Source organism: Zootermopsis nevadensis, unplaced genomic scaffold (assembly GCF_977971745.1).
Source record: "Zootermopsis nevadensis isolate Lab colony 2312 unplaced genomic scaffold, Znev_1.0 Znev_ptg000078l, whole genome shotgun sequence".
Lineage (NCBI taxonomy): Eukaryota > Metazoa > Arthropoda > Insecta > Blattodea > Termopsidae > Zootermopsis > Zootermopsis nevadensis.
In genome coordinates this window covers 158,677-178,922 of record NW_028259209.1, presented here as the reverse complement: position 1 = coordinate 178,922, position 20,246 = coordinate 158,677, and the positions used below count along the sequence as shown (strand labels likewise).

Here is a 20,246-nt window from a genome sequence, read left to right as displayed (position 1 = left end):
ATCGGAATAAAAAAACAGAAGCATGGAACAGCATCGCGGAAGAAATGGGATCACCACGAAACATCATCGACGCGAAAATGCACAACATTCGCTCACAGTTTATGCGCGAAAGAAAGAAAATTCAAAATTCTATGAAGAGTGGCGCGGGAGCTGTTGAAGCGTATGTTCCAGCTTGGTTTGCCTACCTGCATTTATTTATTTTGAATAATGTGGACCCTGGCGATTCATCAGACACTTTAAGCCAACACAGCCAATGTTCGGGTGGAATAAATATAAATAAATAAATGTATACATCAGAGATGTATAGGAATCCCCAGAAGCCAAAATCTAAAGATTATGGCTAATCTTGTCTCTGGTTTCACTGAATCTCGAAATTTTGTGTTAGTCTTCGCAATTGAACTCCCAACCATTTGCAACAGTACCTCGAAATCAGTTGTCGTTATTCTGGTGAAGTTGCAAAATGATCCGTCTGACATCTGTAGGTTTGAGAGTACACAACGTGTAACCCTTTCTTCTAAAAACTTTCTTACCCACACTCTTTTTTTGAGCTTCGATTTTTTTTCAACTAAATGCACAGGTCAACAGCACCTCCTCTTCCGACATCTTCACATACAATGTGGACGGATGTATCGGTGTCTCATGTCGCTGCGAAATGCCCCCCGATACAAGTCGCTCAACTTGTATCGCAACATGTGCCCTAGTGCGTACAGGCCTTAATGTTCTCTCTAGATACCACACGTTATCAATACAAGAATGTTTCATGGCAGTGCTGGGCTGAATTCTGGAACAAGTGCGGATGAGAGTCCATCCACAGTTAAACAAGTGCAGACAAAACGGCTTTCGCAATGAATAATGCAGAAACAGATTTTTATGTTTTAATAAAAAGAGTATTTACAATTTTCATCTTCATAACAATCCATGAATGAAAACGACAGTGAACGTTCAATGCCACAGCACGCAGTTCAGGCTATAAAGAGGCTGAACCAATAGCACTGCTCGAATGAAACTCATTTCGACCGATTTCAAAAGTAGGCCTACTGTCTGTGGTTAGTACTGCGGGTGCACAATGACTCTAATTAGAATCAAAGGCAGTGTCTTAAAATAATGCCGCATTGCCTTCGGTTAATTAATACTAATTGAAACGAAGGCCACTTGGAGAGGCAAATTCATTAAAGGAAACGAACTATTGCTCCTAACACTTAACAACCAACGGATGCTTCTCATGCATTCGAAGCATGAGGCGCGGTACACGGCGTCTCACTGACGACGACGTTTAACATAGCCTGAATTGTTTATCCGGTAGTACTTTCGACCACTTGCATCTACAAATTCGTCCACGAACAATACATCAAATCTGGTTTGGTTTCATATAGGATTTGAGACTTTCGCGGCGAGTACAATCAATAAAATCTTCTCGGGCAATCAGCCGCGTCAAGTGGTCACCGTAGTAAACCGACGTTTCGGGAACCAACTCTGTCCCCATCATCAGGGTTCTGATGTGTCTGGCTACCTCGGAGGTCGCGACTCGCAGCGTGTTACATGTCCCACCCACATCTTAACCTCGGCACTAAAGAAAGGAGAAATACTCCGGACAGAGCAGAACGCAAGTGCATCAGACTACAAGAAACAGAACGCCAAGTACACCTTACACAAAGGTAGGGCTGGTTTAATTTCTTTGAAGAGGCATTTTAATCTAAATTACGAAGTAGCTCCAAGCCGTGACACGCTATCACGTGTGCAGTGTGCAGGCGCGGGTTTATTTTTCTGTAACTCTGATTATAAATACAGTTCCAGGAGCTGTTCAGACGGAGCTTAATTTTGCATGAGGTGACATTGAGCCTCCTCGCGCCGTATAATGAATGAACCATCACCCCCATTTTACGACGCAACTAACGGAGGTCGATTACAGGCAACCGCCTCATCCTACAGCGACTGGGAACTGCCCGTGTTTAAACACGACTGAAAAATAACGAGTCACAAAAGAAAAGCATTATTCTCCGCAATGCAAACACGGAGCGATCTCAAAGCAACTTCACACATTTCAAGTCTTGAAACATTTTTAACTACCTTTCGACAACTCCACTGTTCAGATGATATCGTAAGAACATGACTGAGGCTCATCTGGTCAAGACATTTCCAGCTTTTTATGGAATTCGAAAGTTCATCCCCCGGTGAACCCTGACCTAAGCCAGATTAAGTTCACCTCACTCTATGGCAGGGGTGCTCAAACCGTCGCTTGGGCGCGCCCTGGTATGTATGTGCATATATATATATATTATGTGTCACCCTGTTGACAGAAAATATTGTTACCTAATACGAGAAAACAACATCGGCAGTATTTCACAGTGACTATTACTGTGAGCAATTGTTCTACATACTCACTAACAATGTCAAATCAAAAATAGGACACAAGTCACTAATGGGAAATACGATTAAAAACTGCAACAACAGAAATTAAACCCCACAATGAAAGATTACTCAGGCAAATCCAGTGCCAAATATATCAGCACAGACCGGTTTTGGTAAAGAAAACTACTGATTAATATGAGCCTGTCTGGAACAGTAGTAGCATCTTGAAAAAAAAGACAACAAATTTCCAATATGTAAGATGTGAGGTTCTCACAGCGGTGAGTGTGAAGATTTCTGTCTTCTGGGTTGTTGCGCTGTGTAGTCTGGTTGATGTTAACCAACGTTTCAAAGGTCATACTGCCTCCGTCATCAGGGCGATTTATCGACCATACTACACGGCGCAACAACCCAGAAGACAGAAATCTTCGAAGTTCCAATACATTTTCATTTTACTCAATCGTAAACTTGTGGCTCTTATTTCGATTGCGTGAAGATGATTTTTAATAAAGATGTTTAAATAATAATATATTTGATCCGCTCGAGCTTTAAATATTCAATGTTGCTATATGATTGGAAAAGATTGATCATCCCTGTTCTATGGTTTAAACAGGACGGACTAAGGGCCGGCGAAGTACGGAAAAAGTTACCCGGAAAAGAATAACTGAATGTACGTATGTGGTTTATTTTTTTATCAGCTTCAATTAAGAGTTTTAAGAGTCGCGATAACAAAGAGAACTTAATTACAGTAACCGACGATCGATGTTTGAATTTGGAACGAGCGCTAAGCTTGGTTAAACAGGCCGGTTGCCTCTACACTGACTGAGGGAAGTAACGTCCAGATCTCAGTTAACCGGCCCGCCTCTTCGACGAACGTCGCAAATTTGTTGTTGTTCTAATGGGGGCGGGACACGTGTATTACTGTTACTGCACTATCAGAGAAGCAACTTCATAACCCACGTCTTTCTATAGCTCTATCCATGCGCGGTAGGTATTATAACTTGAGAGAAAGTCAGCTCTCTAATCAATTATCTATCTTTAGTATCAGTAGAAATAAAAAATAATTACAGTCCAACCTATCTCATTACAAAATAAAGAATATGATATGAAATATTCACTTTAACATTAAAGGAACAAAATTGTCGAATAATGTTCAGCAAAACAAAATGGTATCAATTTGCCACTCAGCTTTTCCGGCAAAACTAAAATGCCCCTGTGGATACTCATATGCCGTCCGAAGCAACGTATGTCAAGCTAAAATCGAGTGTTTTAATCTGTAAGAACACAAAATAATATAAGCAGTAGGTTACTCACCAATAACATTTGACCAGTTATCATCTCTGCAACGGACACTATTCGCTCTTCACACATGCACACGACTAAACCGACCTTGAATCATGCACCAAAGCTTACACCTGCGACACCCGGCAAGCAACTGTCGGCGCAGTAACTCTTCGCTTGCAAATGCTACCATCATAACCGACAGAAACTTCTTATCTCTTGCCACAAACTACCCTTTCTACACGTGGCTGGATTAGGCCTAGAGTGCATATGACGATTCACCAGTAAATACATATACGTAAAAGTAAAGTAAAGTTTGTCCCACTATACGCCATATAGGCGTTTGGGGTGAGTGGAGGTATAGCTCCTCTCTTCCTTGACCTCGGCACTAGATGGGGGTGAGTGGTCAGCATCACGCCCCGGCCGGCTTTACCCCCGGGAAAGGACCCCGGTACCCATTGTAGAGGAGGCTGGGTGGGCCTCAGAGCCGGTCTGGACGCAGAGGCTAGAGGAAAAATCCTCTGCCCCCGTCGGGGATCGAACCCCGGTCGCCCAGCCCGTAGCTAGTCACTATACTGACTGAGCTATCCCGGCTCATCAAATACATATACGTATAATGACAATTTATAGTACTGTATACAGTCATGATGGTGACGTGCTTGTACTACAAACTTCATTTCGCAGCGGTCTGAATAGACATACACAGATTAAAACCATTTCATTCACAATTGCTTTCCGTTTCATTTCACTACTGCTTTCAAATTTACATCGTGCTAAATTGAAGATGGTGGTCTTCTGCTTTGTTGGGTCTGTGTACATGGTACTTAGTTTTCAGCCAGATTTTATCCCAGGGCCGGCAAAGCGACACGTGTTAAGGTAAACTGCTCTGCGCACATGAATCACGAAGTCAGCTGACCGGAAGGGGGGGGGGGGGAATCGCTTCGCCATTTTGCTTGGGGCCATCTGTCTCCAGCGTTGCCATGTTGAGAAGGAACGTGTACTTTAATGACGTAAATTCGTCTATACGGAAGGGTCATTCGGCAAATCAGCGTAAGATCCAGCGCCGAGATACATTTAAATGTTCATTCCTCAGGAATGGTAAGAATAAGGGTAATGTAACTTATATGAAAAATGATCAGTAAATAAAGACCTTTAAGAATCTGTAATGTATTTTGTTGTAATTATAATTATTTATACATTTATTGTAAATTTAATGAACAAATGCGTACAATTTTCGATGTATCTGTCGCGTTAAGCGCCCGCCTCTCGAAAACCGTAAGAGTTGGATCCGGACATATTGCATACGAAATACGTATTACGTCATGAGCTTTCCAAATCTGTTTTCAGATTTTACATATCACGAATGGTTTAGGTTCTACAAACATTTGTTTATACGAACAAAGGCGCATCGCACTTCACGCTACTTCTGCGTCTGCGTAGTTGCGTCGTACTATGAAGAGATAAGATGGATGACATTGAAGATAAAAGAGTCCGTAATGCAGAATATACGAGACAGTACAGAAAACGTAAAGAATAGAAGTATTAAATAATGAACCTGAAGTTCCCACAAAAATACCAAAAACCGATGCTGAACATATGAGGGATAGTTAAATAAGCAAAGTCTTAATCAAACTATTTACTCAATTGTAAAGCATGTATAATGGAAATATGTAGAATGAAGCCAATATATAAACTTCCTTTCCTTATAGACGTATTTACGTCAGATTCTCCGGAACCGTCGTTCCACTGTCAATGTTTTCCTTTTCTCTTATATTTTATGCCCATCCTTTAGCTAGTCTCTGAAGCCAGGCTAACCTGCAGACAAGCGGTTGGATGCGGTAGTTTTGTGCATGACTGTACATCGCGGTCGCTACTGCTTACACCTCGCAGTGTACAAGGACAGTTCATTCAGTGACCTAACTGCACATGCGTAATGGACAGAGATTTCTCTCTTAGCTACATCATCCATGCATTTGTCATTCTGCATTCCAGTTTTTAAGTTACAAGAGATTCTTTTACTGGAGTACGAAGCTCCCGGCAGCGGCAAGTTAACCACCCACATCCATCTGAGCTAGAAAGTGTGGAGCACACTCGTTCAGCGCGGGTTTTAAGCACACCGACAGCCTTGCAGTTACACGCACCATATTGCTATCTACCCCGCCTTCATCTAGGTAGAATATTTGTCTTCCTTCATTGCGAAGCGTCTTAGTATTCACTAAATACCTCCCTCGCCAGTTTATTATGTCCGGCCTTTCAATCAAGATCTTGCGCTTACCGAGACATTTCTTCCACTTAGACCATAAGTCAGTGTTCCCCAACCTCTTTGTGCCTATGGGAACATTTGACTGTTAATGAGATCGTGGCGGGCACCAACTAATTAACAAAGCCAAATTTTATTTTCTCTGGACAAATAAGATATGGACGCCAAATAATACACAAAACAACACGACGTTAAATGATACAAGAAACTGTGCAATCAAAAATACGTACTGTCTAAAAGTACAATTATTATTACTCAAGTGGGAAGTTAGTGTGATGTTTGGCGCTGCATTTCATCGGCCATTTTTTCAAATTTGGGAGTGTAGGATGATGATGCTGCTCGCAAACAATCGTCAAGATAGGCGTCAGTAAGTCGAGATGTGCGCTTTGATTTTATAATGTTAATGGTTGAACGGCCTTCATTATTCAGTAAAACTTCTTTCCGTATCAACGCGGGCACCCAAAAAAGCCTTGGCGGGCGCCCGCGGGGACTGCGTTGGGGACCACTAATGTATGTCATATCGCCCTCACATCTTCATAACCGTAATTATCAGAGTGATTATTCTCTTGTCTTGAATGATATGCTGTTTGCCAGCCAACCACCAACCTCACATTCCTTTATTTGATCACCCTAATAATATGTTGTAAATACGTCTATATTTTCGGGTCAGTGCCATTCGGCAAAAAGTGGAACGAAAATTGAAACGAAAAAGTCTAACTGCATTGTTATGTTACCTTGGAAACGTCAATTGTTTACTCGGCATTATTGTTACCTTGCAAACGTCACCTGTTTAGTCAATATTAATGTTACCTAGGATACGTTACACGAAAAAGTGAAACTGCATTGTTATGCTACCTAGGAAACGTCATCTGTTTATCAACAAATAAACAACAATGGTTACCTAGGAAACGTCATCTGTTTACTCGGCATTGTTGTTACCTATAACACATTTCATTACATTACCTTACATTAAATTCAGCTACCACAGACCCATCTTAAGCGTAACTAATTCAAGTTGATTAAGCAAAGTCTTAATCAAACTTTACTCAATTGTAAAGCATGTATAAAGGAAATATTTAGAATAAAGCCAATATAAAAACTTCCTTTCCGTATAGACGTATTTACGTCAGATTCTCCGGAACCGTCGTTCCACTGACAACTTTTTTCCTATTTAGTATTTGTCCAGCTTTGGCAGGGTCTGCTTTTCCCCTCTCTTTGGAGGTTTTGCTTGATCTATGGGATATTTAGGTAGGACTCCTTGGACGAGGGATCGGCCCGTCTACCTGTCCTCTTCCTGTACACAGGACAGCACAACATCCATGGCTTGAGTGGGATTCGAACCCACGGTCCCAGCGGCACATTGCCCAGGCCTCAGACCGCGCGGCCACAGTGACGGCTCCTAATAATATACGGCGAAGATCTCAAATTTTGGACCTTCTCATTATGCAGCTTCCCCAGCCCTCTCAGGGCTACATTTTCCCCTCAGCGCCCTCAATATGAGCTCTTTCCACCACGTCAGGGATCACGTTACACGGCGATACGAAGAACAGGCAAAAATAGATTTAATATAATCGACGGGAAGACCAAATATTCTGAAGTGCAAGCTAGCAGTAAGCAAGCATTCCTCGAAACGTCGAAGAATCACGAAATTTATACCAAAATCGCTGCAAAGAAACACGCGAAATTTTGTATACACACAGACCGCAAAATATACCTAAAATTAGATTCAAAAAAACGCTTATCTCGGTTGCTGCTCGTGATATAAATAAAGGCTTGCATAATTTGAAATCTTACACTACACTATTCTGTTCTTGAATGGGGCAGGCTGAGATGCCGAGGCTAAACAGAACACTTGCGGGTTCTAAGAAACAGACACGTATATAAAACCTCGTACTTCAGATCAGGTAGTCTGTAAATCCATATCGGATTCTGTGTCATATACTACGTGGGTCATGTGGTTTCCCCCTATTCTTCTAGAAGAACGAAACTAGGCAATAAACAAAGCTCGCTCTGCGATTTTTCAACGCAGCTCAAAAATGCATACGCATGCGCGACAGATAATTAATTACGACGTCCTGAAGTGTCTGAATAGGAAAGCTTTAAAATGTTTTTAAGGAATGATCATTTATATAAATATCACCATACTGACCAAAAGAAATAATCATGTAATTGGTATTGAATGAAATAAGATTCCTGTGAGCAAATCCAGATGGCTCTGCTAAACGCCGCCGTCTACAGGACATGACGTGGAGACTGCTACATGCGTATTACTTAATCGAAAGTGTAGTCTTCGTTTTGATTAGTCAGGTCAACGACACTTCTGGACACATACTCGCCGCTGTGAAAACCTCAAATCTTACATGTGCAGCTACTTCGGAAAGACAACGAATATCTCAAGTATCATTTGATCTAAGTCGCTTCTGGTGCACCTACTCTGATAGCATCTGCAATGGAACCATCCTTCCAGGGGTCAAGTGCCTTAGTTTACAACGAACTGGCACACAAAGCCTCTGCTTCCACTGACAGTGACAGGAGATCTAAATCATAAAAGACTTCTTGTCGGCTACATTGAAAACGTCCATCCATAACAGCAAGTTGTAAAAAGAAGCCCATTTCTAGGCCCCCCTCGGTCAACAGTCAATGGCGAGAAACTCTGCCTCCTTAACCCTTTGAAGCCGAAGATCGTCTGAATATTATTTATGAATTCAGTCCGTACCGCGAAGAAAACACTACACCTCACCATTACGAAAATCAGCTGGTTAACCCTTTGAAGCCGAAGCTGGTCTTCATAATATTTACGAATCCAGACCGTACCGCGAAGAAAACACTTCACTTAACCATTAGAAGTCGAAACACGCGGTACCACATAAGATTTAACAAAAGAACATCCCGGTCAAAGCCTTAACCATTGTATCAAAAAGCGAAAGGTCCAAGGCCCTTATTGTCACGTGACGGCTGCTGACTTAGAAAAGTCTTTAAAGGAAAAATTAGCCTGCACAAGACTTCTCCCTTTTAGGGAAAATTGACCTCTGGTGCACCCCTCATCGCGGTACCAACAGCGGCTCATTCCGACGTTGCAATATCCACTAGTATCTCTTAAAATATACAAAAACAATAATTCTGCCTGTTGTTTTGTATGGGTGCGTGCGAAACATGGTCTGCAAGCAGAACAACACAAGCGCGGCTAGAATAACAATGGCATTCTGTAATTGTTTTCAAATTTTAAATCGAATACGGCGATCCGATGCGTCTCAAATCTGGAAGGAATTAAGATTTCGTTTCATAAATAACTTTTACGTCACGTCGTCGCTACACGGAAAGTCTGGAAGAAAGACGTTCAAGCCACTGAGTGTCACCTCTATCTTCCGATTCAATAAATTAACAAAGCCAATCAATTTAGATACAGTAAGGCGTATCAAATATCAAATCACGCCTCCTTCGTTTATATAAACCAGATTAATATGCCTAATTCAGGTCTGCCATTCATTTGAAGGTTCAGCCCGTTCGGGAGTCGAATTAGGAACCTTGACTGGCACAGTGATGAAGTCAAGAAGAATGAGATGGGCTGGTCATGTAGCCTGCATGGATGGGACAAGACGTGTGCACCAAGTATTGGTCGGAAAGCCTGAAGGAAGGAAATCACTGGTTAGACCTAGATGTAGATGGGAGGATAATGTCAGGCGGGATATATGGGAGATAGGAGTTGAAGGAGACTGGATTTTGTTGGCCCAGGAGAGGGTCCGGTGGAGGGCTTTGGTTAATTCGGTGATGAACCTTCAGGTTCGGTAAGCCATTAATTGCTCAAGACATTACCTGTAGTAATGAAATCTCAAGGCTGATTAGTGTCACCAATTCTTTAGGACCCAAACTGTGCCCTTAGTTCTCACGATACCCTCCCTGCTACACCCACCCCTGTCTGAGCATCTGAAAAACATTATTTCTTTTCGTTTAGCTCTGTTTGATGTTTTCTAAATTCCATGACCGTTGTGTTAACCCAACAAATCTCAGTGGTAATTATATGTACCACCTGACTTAATAATCAGTAACTCTTCATTTCTCATTTGTATGCTTCGTATGTCGCAGAATAAACAGCGATTATTTCCTTAAACGGCGTTAACTACTAGATCTTCGTAATGGTGAGGTGTTGTGTTTTCTTCGCGGTTCGGTCTGAATTCTTAATTATTGTTTACATGAGCTTCAAAGGGTTAGTGAGTGAATTAGCAGGAAGAGATCTCACAATCCGTGTCAGAAGCTACCGCCCGAAATAATTTCGACACAAACCACAGCGCCCGAAATTGACATCACGATCATTTTGAAGTACATTTTAAGAACGATCTTTACATAACTTGTCCCCTTTAATGAGTCCCGCTGAAAAAGTACATTAATTGTAACCTTAAAAATAAATGAATCTGCACAAAAACCAATTACGTTTTAACCCTTTATAGGCTAGTGGTAACTAACTATGTACACCACCTGCCATTATAGTAATATTTCCCCATGTTGCTTGCTGCCTTTCAATGGCTTTCATTTTGTTCTGTGAATCAAAATAAAAAAATTCTTCAAAAGGCGTGGAGAATTTTCTTTGAGGTAACAACTGCATTTACAAACACGGCATTAGTTTTTACAATTTTTGTTGTTTAAAGGTTAATGTTCGATTCGTTGCCAAATAACTATCCCACATCTTAGGCGTACGCTCTTTTATTAACTCATGTGAAACGCATTGGCTAAAGCTAATTTTACTTGGTAATTGTTGGATCTTACGCTGGATACAATCAATTGCCTCAAATATACTTCACATAAAATGCAAGTCGTTTCTACAGATGGCTCTGTTCTCATCCCGGTACATTTTTTATAGTACATTCGTGGTGGAGAACGGGATCGAACCCTGGAACTTCATTTGGCCTACACGTTATCATAAATCTTTGACTGTTTTTCAGTCAGTGATTAATTTGTGTCGGTAAATCGGGGGACAAAGACCTCAACAATAATTACGACATTCGTTCGCTGACGAATTTTTAATATTTTGAGTATTTTCGGAATCAGCTGTCTGTTACAATTTTATTGCCTAACAACTCCCCAATAAAATTTTGGTATAATTTCAAACGCACGATTTGCTTTTAAAGGCAGTAAAACGCATTGCTCTAAGGCGACTTTGCAGGATTTTTATGGCAGAGTATTTTGTCTACTAGTCCAGCAACAGATATTCCTCAGATGTAATAAAATATTCTTCACACATACCAGCCACGGTGATGAAACCTCAGAACGCAAACTTATCAGATTTCCCTCACCATGAACACCGCACAAGACTCCTTCATAGACACTGCGAGCTGAACAGTAATCAGAGGGAGCCGGCCGACCGACCGACCTAAGGCAATGTCCTGCGTGAGCGATAAGAAGCGAGCAGTGCGAGCTGTATAAGCAGCCTCGGGTGTCATATGAAGCGAGGTAATCGCTTGTTGTGTCCTGCGTGAGAGACGCGGTGGGGGGAGGGGGGGGGGGCGGCAAGACATTAGTATCCACGATGGCTAGGTCAGGTAAACGTGACCTTTTGCTCGCGGAAAGTGCGTTCTTGAAAATGTTAATAGTTAGGAAAAGGAAGGCAGCCGAAAGGAAAAGATCACCAACAAACACCATTTACTTGGGAAGGGAAATGTATGGTGAATTTCACCACTTGTTTGAGCAACTCAGAAGCAATTCCAGAGGACCAAAACTGTTTTACGAGTATGAAAGAATGCTCCCTAGCACATTTGATTACATTGCAAATGCTATTAGGGATCAATTCGATTACCGTATGACAAATTTTCAACGACCTATATCATTGGAGGAGAGATTGATGTTGACTCTCAGGTAAGGAAATGAAACGGAGACTGCTGTTTTCTGGGTTGTTATGCCGTACTGTCTGGTAGATGTCCATTAACGTTTCAGAGATCCATCCGGGATCCATCATCAGGGCATGGCTTATTCATCGCCCTGATGATGGATCCCGGATGGATCCCGGATGGATCTCTGAAACGTTAATGGACATCTACCAGACAGTACGGCATAACAACCCAGAAGGCAGAAATCTTCATATTCAACGCTTTGAAAACCTCAAATCCCACATCACAAAATGAAACACTCTTATTTGCAATAAGTCTGTTTTTATTAAAAAATACAAGTGAAAGAACTGCACATTCTTAACCCTTTGCGGTCCTATGTGGGACTGAGTCTGCCACGTCCATACATAATTTATACATGATCTGGAGTAAAGGTGAGGCTGGTAAACAGTGTGAGCATATTATTTATTCCTTATCTGTGCACTAGTGCTGTCCAAGTATTCCTGGCAATACTATGTGACTGTCGTTTTATTCTGACACGTGTCCATAGAAGCCAGGACTCCGCACCAAGTGTTTTGCCATAAATCATATAGCGAAGGAATACCAGTGAAGATTTCTGTCTTCTGGGTTTTTGCGCTGTGTAGTCTGGTAGATGTTTACCAACGTTTCAGAGGTCATACTGCCTCCGTCATCAGGGCATGGCTTATTCATCGCCCTGATAGTATGACCTCTGAAACGTTGGTTAACATCGACCAGACTACACAGCGCAACAACCCAGAAGACAGAAATCTTCATACTCACAGCTGTGAGCTGTTTTAATTATTTTTAACTCATTAAGCAATCTACCACTTCTTATCAAGCATTCTTTGTGTGTAGTGACTTCATCGTTTACACTTTGGATTCTGTTTCACTTTCCTGGTGTTGAATTTGGTCTTGACCTTTCGAAAACAATTAGGGGAATGGAAGCACAGCTCTGAGAATATGAAATCCAATGCTTATGCATCGTATATCTGCATGTACCTCACTACAGACAGTGAAAAATATTTCACACGGTCAGTATTCAACCAAGAACTCAGAACATATTTTCACCATATTTAGCAAAGTCTCTTACGTTTTAGAAAAGTTATAAAATAAAATAAAATAAAACCAGTTTATAATAGTAATTCAACTTACACAGCTTAGTGGCATTTAAATAGACCAGTAGAAAGCCGTCGTGGTATTTGAAGTGGACTGCAAAGGGTTAATGAATTAGAGAAAAAAAAGTTGCAGGACTAGGGAACTGCTGGTGAGAGCATAAAAGGTGACGACGAGGCAGATGAAGGACTTCGCTGACATGGAGTAGCTTGAGGATGCTGATTGCTCTCTATCGTAGACAGCTCATGGACCAATATATTTTGGACTTGGCTACGAAAGTTCAGCTTATTAATAGAAGGAAGTTGCTTGACGTGAGGCATAAGAGATTTGAAAAAGTTCATGTCCTCATCATCTTTACCAGACTTCCCTTGTAGCAACGACAGTTTCTTCGACTCTATATCTAACAATTCCTTCTCAAACTTTGCAGAAGTCGTGGTGGGCTGCCCTTTACGTTTTTTCGATCGAGGAGAGAAAGTTGCATTAATTGGCCCAGCAACATCGGTAAAGGAATTCTGAAGCTTTGACAGCATTCCTCTTGAATTTCGGTTATCAAACGTTTCATTTCTTTCGCAACTTGAGGCCTGGGCAGATTCACTGTCGCTTTCGTAGGCATCAGCTTCCTCTTGAAATTGAGCACCTGTGGCAAATATGTTGGAAAAATCGGGATCCTCAACATTGCCTTCGGTCGGTCTTGGTGTAATGACAGATCGCAGAAACAACATAGCATCGAAGTGAGGCCAAGTCCCTAGGTAGCGCGGGGCCTGTTCTGCACCATCCCCGGAGCGGCTTTTCGGTACCTTTTTGAACTCTCTGCGGAAAGTGTCTCGCAAGTTTTTCCATTTGGCCTTGACTACCTCCTCTGCATATGAAAAGACAGAGAAAAGAATTTACCAATAATTTTCTTGATTGTAGGTACTTGGCTACAGGGATACAGTTCAGGCAACTTGCTTATTCATTCAGAATTTCTAAAAGTGCCGTGGCTGTAATAGTTGTGCAAGTATGCAAAGCTATTTGGAAAACGTTACAGAAAGAACACATGCCAGAACCTACAGCTGCACATTTAGAAAAAGTTGCAGAAGGCTTTTGGAACACGTGGCAATTTCCCAATTGTGTTGGGTGTATTGATGGTAAACACATAAGAATAAAACGCCCATCAAATTCCGGTTCCATGTATTACTGTTACAAAAATTATTATTCCATCGGCTTACTTGCAGTCACAGATGCGAATTACAAGTTCATCACTGTGGATGTTGGCTCTTTTGGAAAAGACAGTGATGCTGGGGTTTTTGACAACTGCCCTCTACGTCGAGCACTTGCATCAGGAAGAATAAAGTTACCAGAAGAAAAATGCTTGCCAGGTTCAACAATCAAGGCACCATTTGTTTTCCTTGGCGATGAGACCTTTCCTCTCACAGAGTACCTCATGAGACCTTTCCCACGAGGTCAATTGCAAGAAGGAGGAGAAAATGAGGAGTTTAATTACAGACTGTCGCGAACTAGGATGGTAGTGGAATGTTCTTTCGGAAGTATTGTCACAAAATTTCGTATATTAGGAAAGGCAATTGAAACTAACGTACAGAATGCTGTACAGATTGTAAAAGCTGTAACATTACTACACAATGTTATTAAAGATTTTGAAAGCATCACTGAAATTGATGTGCAAAGATTTTCAGCTGTGAGAGCAGATCCAAGGGCATATATGACAACATCAAAGAGGAACAATGCGTCGTCACGAAGGGCTGCTCTTACAAGGCACGAATTTTGCAGGTTTTTCAAGCTCCACCCTTTGAAGCGAACATAATTCGCCTTCACCACTTCACGTTATGAACTTATGAATTCTAATGTAATCAGTTTTTAAAAAAAATTGAAAAAATACTCACTTGTTTCTCGTACATTTTCTGCGATCTTGCTCCATTCCCTGTCCACAAGCATCCGATTATGATAACTGTTGTGTTTCATGTCCCAAAGAATGCGTCTGCTTTTCACTTCACTAATTATAACTTCCGCTAACGTTTCTGCCATTGTCATCAGATGCAGCGCACACAACTTTCCGACGCAATAGTCTTCCCTGTACTGCAGTCAGAGCTTATCTGCGCATGCGCCTTCCCGGCCAGCGCTGCGATTCGCGCGAAAATATCAAAATATTTGATCTCGGAATCCGGCCGCTTTACTCTCTTGACTGATTCGCTGTAACCTAGGACAGCGCCATACAAACAGCCAGTTTGATATTTCCGCTTCACCCACGCAAATCGCACCGCTCGCCTTTAATCGCTCACGTAGGACACCGGGTAAGTCCTGCGCAAGCGCAAGCATCGCCCCTCCAACTTAACCAAAGAATTTGGTTGGTTGAGGTTTGAACCCAGAGATGGAGGAGGGGCCGTTTTGGCTGATGGCCGCAACGGATTGGGGGGGGGGGGGTAGTGACAGCGTAGGCACAAGGGGTGGAAAAACATACACATACTTTTATTAACCAGAAAACCTTAAATTAAGACAACACTGTTAAAACTACTTCCTGTAGTCTCCTTCAACTCCTATCTCCCATAGATCCCGCCTGAGATTATCCTCCCATCTACGTCTAGGTCTCCCCAGTGGCCTCTTTCCCTCAGGCTTCCCGGTGCACACGTCTTGTCCCATCCATGCGCGCTACATGTCCAGCCCATCTCATTCCTCTCGACTTAATCACCCTGACAATACTGGGGGAGGGGTATTGCCGTGGTCGTGCCAAACAGTCCATCCTGATCCGACGAGGCTTCGTTGCTTTTTTCGCCGTCACACTCGCTCCTTTTGCATTACGCGTGGGTTTCCCACGAGACGGAAGGACGAGGAGCGTGTGGACACTTTCTTGCAACTTAATACGCGTAACGATGACAATTTTTAATACACAATCAAATCTGGACGAAGTAAGGCGTTCCCATAATCATCTAATTCACCTTCTTCGTCTTTTTTATATACCAGGTTAACACGCCAAAGCCTGGGTAACATTTCATTTCAAGGTTTAGCCCGTTCGGGGGTCGAACCACGAACATGGACTGGCACACCCTGGTCTAGCGCATCGCCTTAGACCTGTCAGGCTTGCACTCACGAGGCAGAGAACGGGAGAAGGAAGGGGGTCGACCGTTCTAATAGGCCACTGCAGTGAAGGAAATCCACGCATGTCCAAAGCCACTTTTCTAAATTTAATTTCGCACACTGACATTTTAAAAAGTACTTTGTTCGCCTTCGTGCCTCTTGCGAGGTTATATCTATAATTTAGTTTTCATGGCATCAAAAATACAACGCTAACTACATACACCACTTAGTTTAAAAATCGGCTCGCAGAATGCATTTATGTGTTTATTACAATTCTTAGAGCAAACAGTGATCATTTTCTTAAACAACATTCACGTATTGGTTTTTATCATGGGCAAGTGTCGCGTTTTCTTTGAGGTACGGTACAGACTGAATTCTGAAACATTGTTTAGAAACTAGTTTAGAGTGCAGTTCGGCCATGCCAGGAACATTCGTAATAGAAAAATCTATCGGACAATAAGACAGCGGCTAAATAACTGTGAAATACGGTAACAAATTAAAAAAGCAAAGATGGAAGAACTTCATTCCGAGCAGATAAAATTGTTACCGTCCCTTTGTTTACTCCGTCCCAGCTAGATCGCAGCCCTTTCGATGATGTTTATGTTTATGAGGTTAATCCGGGATTTTTTTTACATGGAGGGGTATAAGCTGCACGCCAGCGAGGAAGGTTTGGAGAATGAATTTCGTAGTTTCGCAAAGCACAATTTATTTCTTTTGCGATTAACAGCCACTTTACCGAATCGAACTACTATACATGCTTCTTCGTCTGAATGCCACAAGAGAGTCTGTCCCCTCTGCATCCGTGTCGCCAGACTTCCATCTTGTTTTATTCAAACAAAAAAACATACCTTCTGCTTGGCCAGCAATGACACAACGCTGTGATTTGTTGGCTCAAGCTTACTCCACGTCGATCATTTAACCTCTGCACGTCCATAACTCTCGCCACTATATTGTCAACAACAATTACTGTACGAATCTGTGAACTCCGTGCGACAATGTTGATTTAATGGTACCGTACCATACTCAATGCGAACTCTACAGCTATCAACGTTCTGAGGGCCACAGCTTAAGTTAAGGTACAATTTGACTGCAGGCGACAGAGACGGGAGACGGACACATCTCAGCTTGTCGCCACACACTTCTGAGGTGACGACCGAGACATGCGGCAAAGTGTTTGTTTTCTGTTTTGTTTTGTTGAGACATACGTGCACATATTCTGTGAAAAATGAGTACAAAAATGCTTCTAAAAAGGTTACTCGAAGAATAAGAAGAAGACGATGATGTGTTGCGAAAGAAACAAAGAAAACCTATGAGTTCAATATTCAAAACCAGACGTGAAGAAGGATCTTTCTGTCGGTGGTCGGTTTTCTGTTACCAATTCTACCAATTGCTCATCTTGGTCACCAGTAAATTTAATTTCTGCCATTATTTTACTCAACAACACACGTGCTGCTTGAGCCCATCGCGAGACACTACTGGTCCGGGAGCGGTTGCCTGTCTTTGTCTCGAGCTCGTAATTGTACTTCACACGATTGTACAGAGAGCAGACAGAGACAAGTGACCAGTCTCGGTGTCGTAACTCTGTCGCCTGTGATATGCCTTGCGATTTCAGTTGCTTGTTCAACTGTGGGTGTTGATCTCGTCGGACAAGTCTTTTGATCGGGATGGTCGTTGGTTCGGAGCGGAGCTAAGTCCGGCTCAAGGAGAGTTAGAGGTGTCTTCCTAACTTCCAAAATACAAGTCCAATTGAGAAAGAATTTATTGAAAGATGTAGATGTAGTGCCTAGTAGCACTCTCAAGAATGCACTGTCTCAAGCGACCCAAAGTTACAATAAAAAGATCCCCCTTATTTCCAACATGGGTATTTATAATGCTCGTCCTAGGCGTTGGTCAACAGGAGTGGGGCCACAACAGTCTGCGCGTGGTGCTGAATCATGAGAGTTGAATAAAGACGTACTGTTCCAGGCACGTGTGCAATTTTAGATCAACTGGCCTCTGTTCCCTTTAATTAGTCATCGCCTATGAATCGAGCCACTATAAATCCAGACACCCATGTTGTCATAATAATATTTACACTTTCAACTATACGTGTCTCTTATTTTCTTATTACACCTGCCTCGGTCGCTTGTCTCAGTCGCGTGCAGCCAAATTGTACCTTTACACTTGTTGCTAATGAAACTCTAGCCTCTTGAAGAGCCAGGAGCATGGAAAATGCCATGGTTTAAAGAACTCGCGTGGAAACATTTTGCACGCTGGTAAGGACTGTATTTTATAGTATTTTTTTAATTTATTTAGTGAGACGTAAGGTTGTCACGGCGGTGAAGATATCCATTTTGGCCTTCTGGCTAGCGGCGTAGTGTGTACTTGAAGTTGGGAACGCGAAGACGTCAATTTTGTGAAAATAAAGAAATGCATTGTTTTGTTAACAGCTGTCTGAATGTTCTTCCCCGCTCTCGTAATGAGATTCTGCACACAAACATTTCCGTCTTCCCAACATAAGATTTCACATTTCACTGAGCACTCTTTCGAGACAACGTATGTACTCATCCATCCATCCATCCATCCATCCCAGGGCGAAGCGTTTCGAAACTTATTATCACGAGAGCAGACGTGGGTAATGAACGCTTATAACCTGTGCGAGTGGATGTAGCGCCAAGCTGTTCTCTCAGATAGCATCCCGACCTATCAAGTTGCAAAACCTGGTCCTTGCTTCGGGCATCAGCTTCGTCTGTTCTAAGGATAGCTCTGGCAGGTTGCAAGCTAATCGCAGAACGCATTGTCATGAGAGTGAGTGAGAGAGAGAGAGTGAGTGAGTGAGAGAGACGAGCTGGGAGCCCAGTCACACCTCCTTAACGATAAGGAAGCAACAAGTGGAAAGCCTTGTTCTCAATAGGAAAGGTTGAAAATGCGTTTTAAAATCTTGAGTAAGAAACTAAACTACCCCCCCGAATGGGGGTTAAAACACTTTACTAACCCCCCCCCAAGGATGGGTTAGTCAAGTGCTTAAAACGCAACAAACCCCCATTTCGGGGGGTTAACACGTGGGATTGTTGGTTAATTCGCTGCTCCGTTTTGACGCTTCAAACGCCAACGTCCTCACATCGCGCTGTCGAACTTGCTCAGTTGATGCAGCAGCCACCGGCAGCTACCAGAAGCGTGCGCCGCTTTGCATCCCGAGGAAGGAAGCCCTCGAGGCATCTGATGGGAGTTTTTTTTAACGAGTGTAAATTCGTGGCCCTTCTTCGCTACCTGCTGCGACAACACGGAGCAGCGAATTAACCAACAATCCCACGTGTTCCCCTTGCTCAGTGTGATTAAGCTTTGGCATATCACCAGATTTAAGATACGTGAACGGCTTTACAGCTACTAACAAACAGACTGACGACAGATGAGACGGACAAGCCAAGTCCACGAACACGAGCTAACGTTTCAGTATCCGGTCGGATGGGATTCAGCAGGCACATGTTCCGGTCGTTCATTTTGCTTTTGAACAACGGTTTCAGTACGAACTACGGCGAAGTGTCAAACGGGAACTTCGAAAATTTCTCAGTTCTACGCACACTGCACTGGCTACTAAAGAACGTCGGAGCCGAATGGTTGGCATCCCTGCTTCGTACTCGGATGGTCCCTGGTTCAATTATCGGGCCCGAAAACTGCTTAGCCTGAGTCACGTGTTTGATGGTTTTCATCACTCCCTCCTGGCAAATGCCACGAGTGTATCAAACTGGTCCAGAACCGCCATCTTCCATATCCCACCCAATTCACTTCTCCACATTTATCCACATAATTTTAATATTATCCTCCGATATACGTCCAGGTGTTCCAAGCGGTCTCTCCCCCTTTTTATTTCCTAAATATTAGTGTGGATCAACTTTCCATCTTCCCAAGGCTTGCTACATGCCCCGCCCATATTACCGTCCTTTGCTTGAAGGAGTTGGTATGATTTCCACAACTAGAGGCCAAGTTCCCTCAGGCACCGCGCACTGCAGATGCTCAGCTGTCATTCGATTCGATGTTATTTTAATCCTAAGTCACGTGACTACCCGAAATACACATCCGCTTCTAAATTTCATAACGACAACTGTCGGTATCCGGTTGTCATGACGACCAAAGGCACGTCTATAAACGCTGACGAGTCACAAGAGACCATTTGAATTCTTCCTGAACTACACCACGCACCCACCTCACCTTCACGGTCCATTCGTACTCTTTTCATTCTTCCAATGCCCTTTCAGATTTTGTGAACTAATTTTCCTTCACCAACACTTTCGTCTAGAAAGTTGCTTCTGCGCTCATCCGTCTGCCTCACTATCTCCATTGTCGTTCTTATCACCAACTTT

At 42.7% G+C, this 20,246-nt stretch overlaps 2 protein-coding genes across 2 annotated transcripts in view; both read right to left on the bottom strand.

The window, feature by feature from the left end:
- Positions 1-11,962: 11,962 nt before the first annotated feature.
- Positions 11,963-14,865, bottom strand: LOC147870983 (uncharacterized). Its single transcript, XM_087341505.1, has 2 exons — positions 14,718-14,865; positions 11,963-13,696 (listed from the first exon to the last, which is right to left on the bottom strand). The coding sequence occupies exons 1-2, from the start codon at positions 14,863-14,865 to the stop codon at positions 12,975-12,977; spliced, it is 870 nt and encodes a 289-aa protein (XP_087197631.1). The 3' UTR covers positions 11,963-12,974.
- An 89-nt stretch (positions 14,866-14,954) lies between these two features.
- The window catches only part of LOC147870982 (uncharacterized), an 85,560-nt gene continuing 80,268 nt past the window's right edge, over positions 14,955-20,246 (bottom strand). The window contains exon 6 of the mRNA XM_087341504.1: positions 14,955-15,031. The gene's annotated coding sequence lies outside the window, so the exon portion shown is untranslated. The remainder of the gene's footprint in view (positions 15,032-20,246) is intronic.

Coding starts and splice junctions, on each gene's coding strand:
- LOC147870983 (XM_087341505.1), bottom strand. CDS start 14,865: ATGACAATGGCAGAAACGTTAGCGGAAGTTATAATTAGTGAAGTGAAA. Junction 13,697..14,717: donor AGAAAATGTACGAGAAACAA/GTGAGTATTTTT, acceptor TTTCATATGCAG/AGGAGGTAGTCAAGGCCAAA.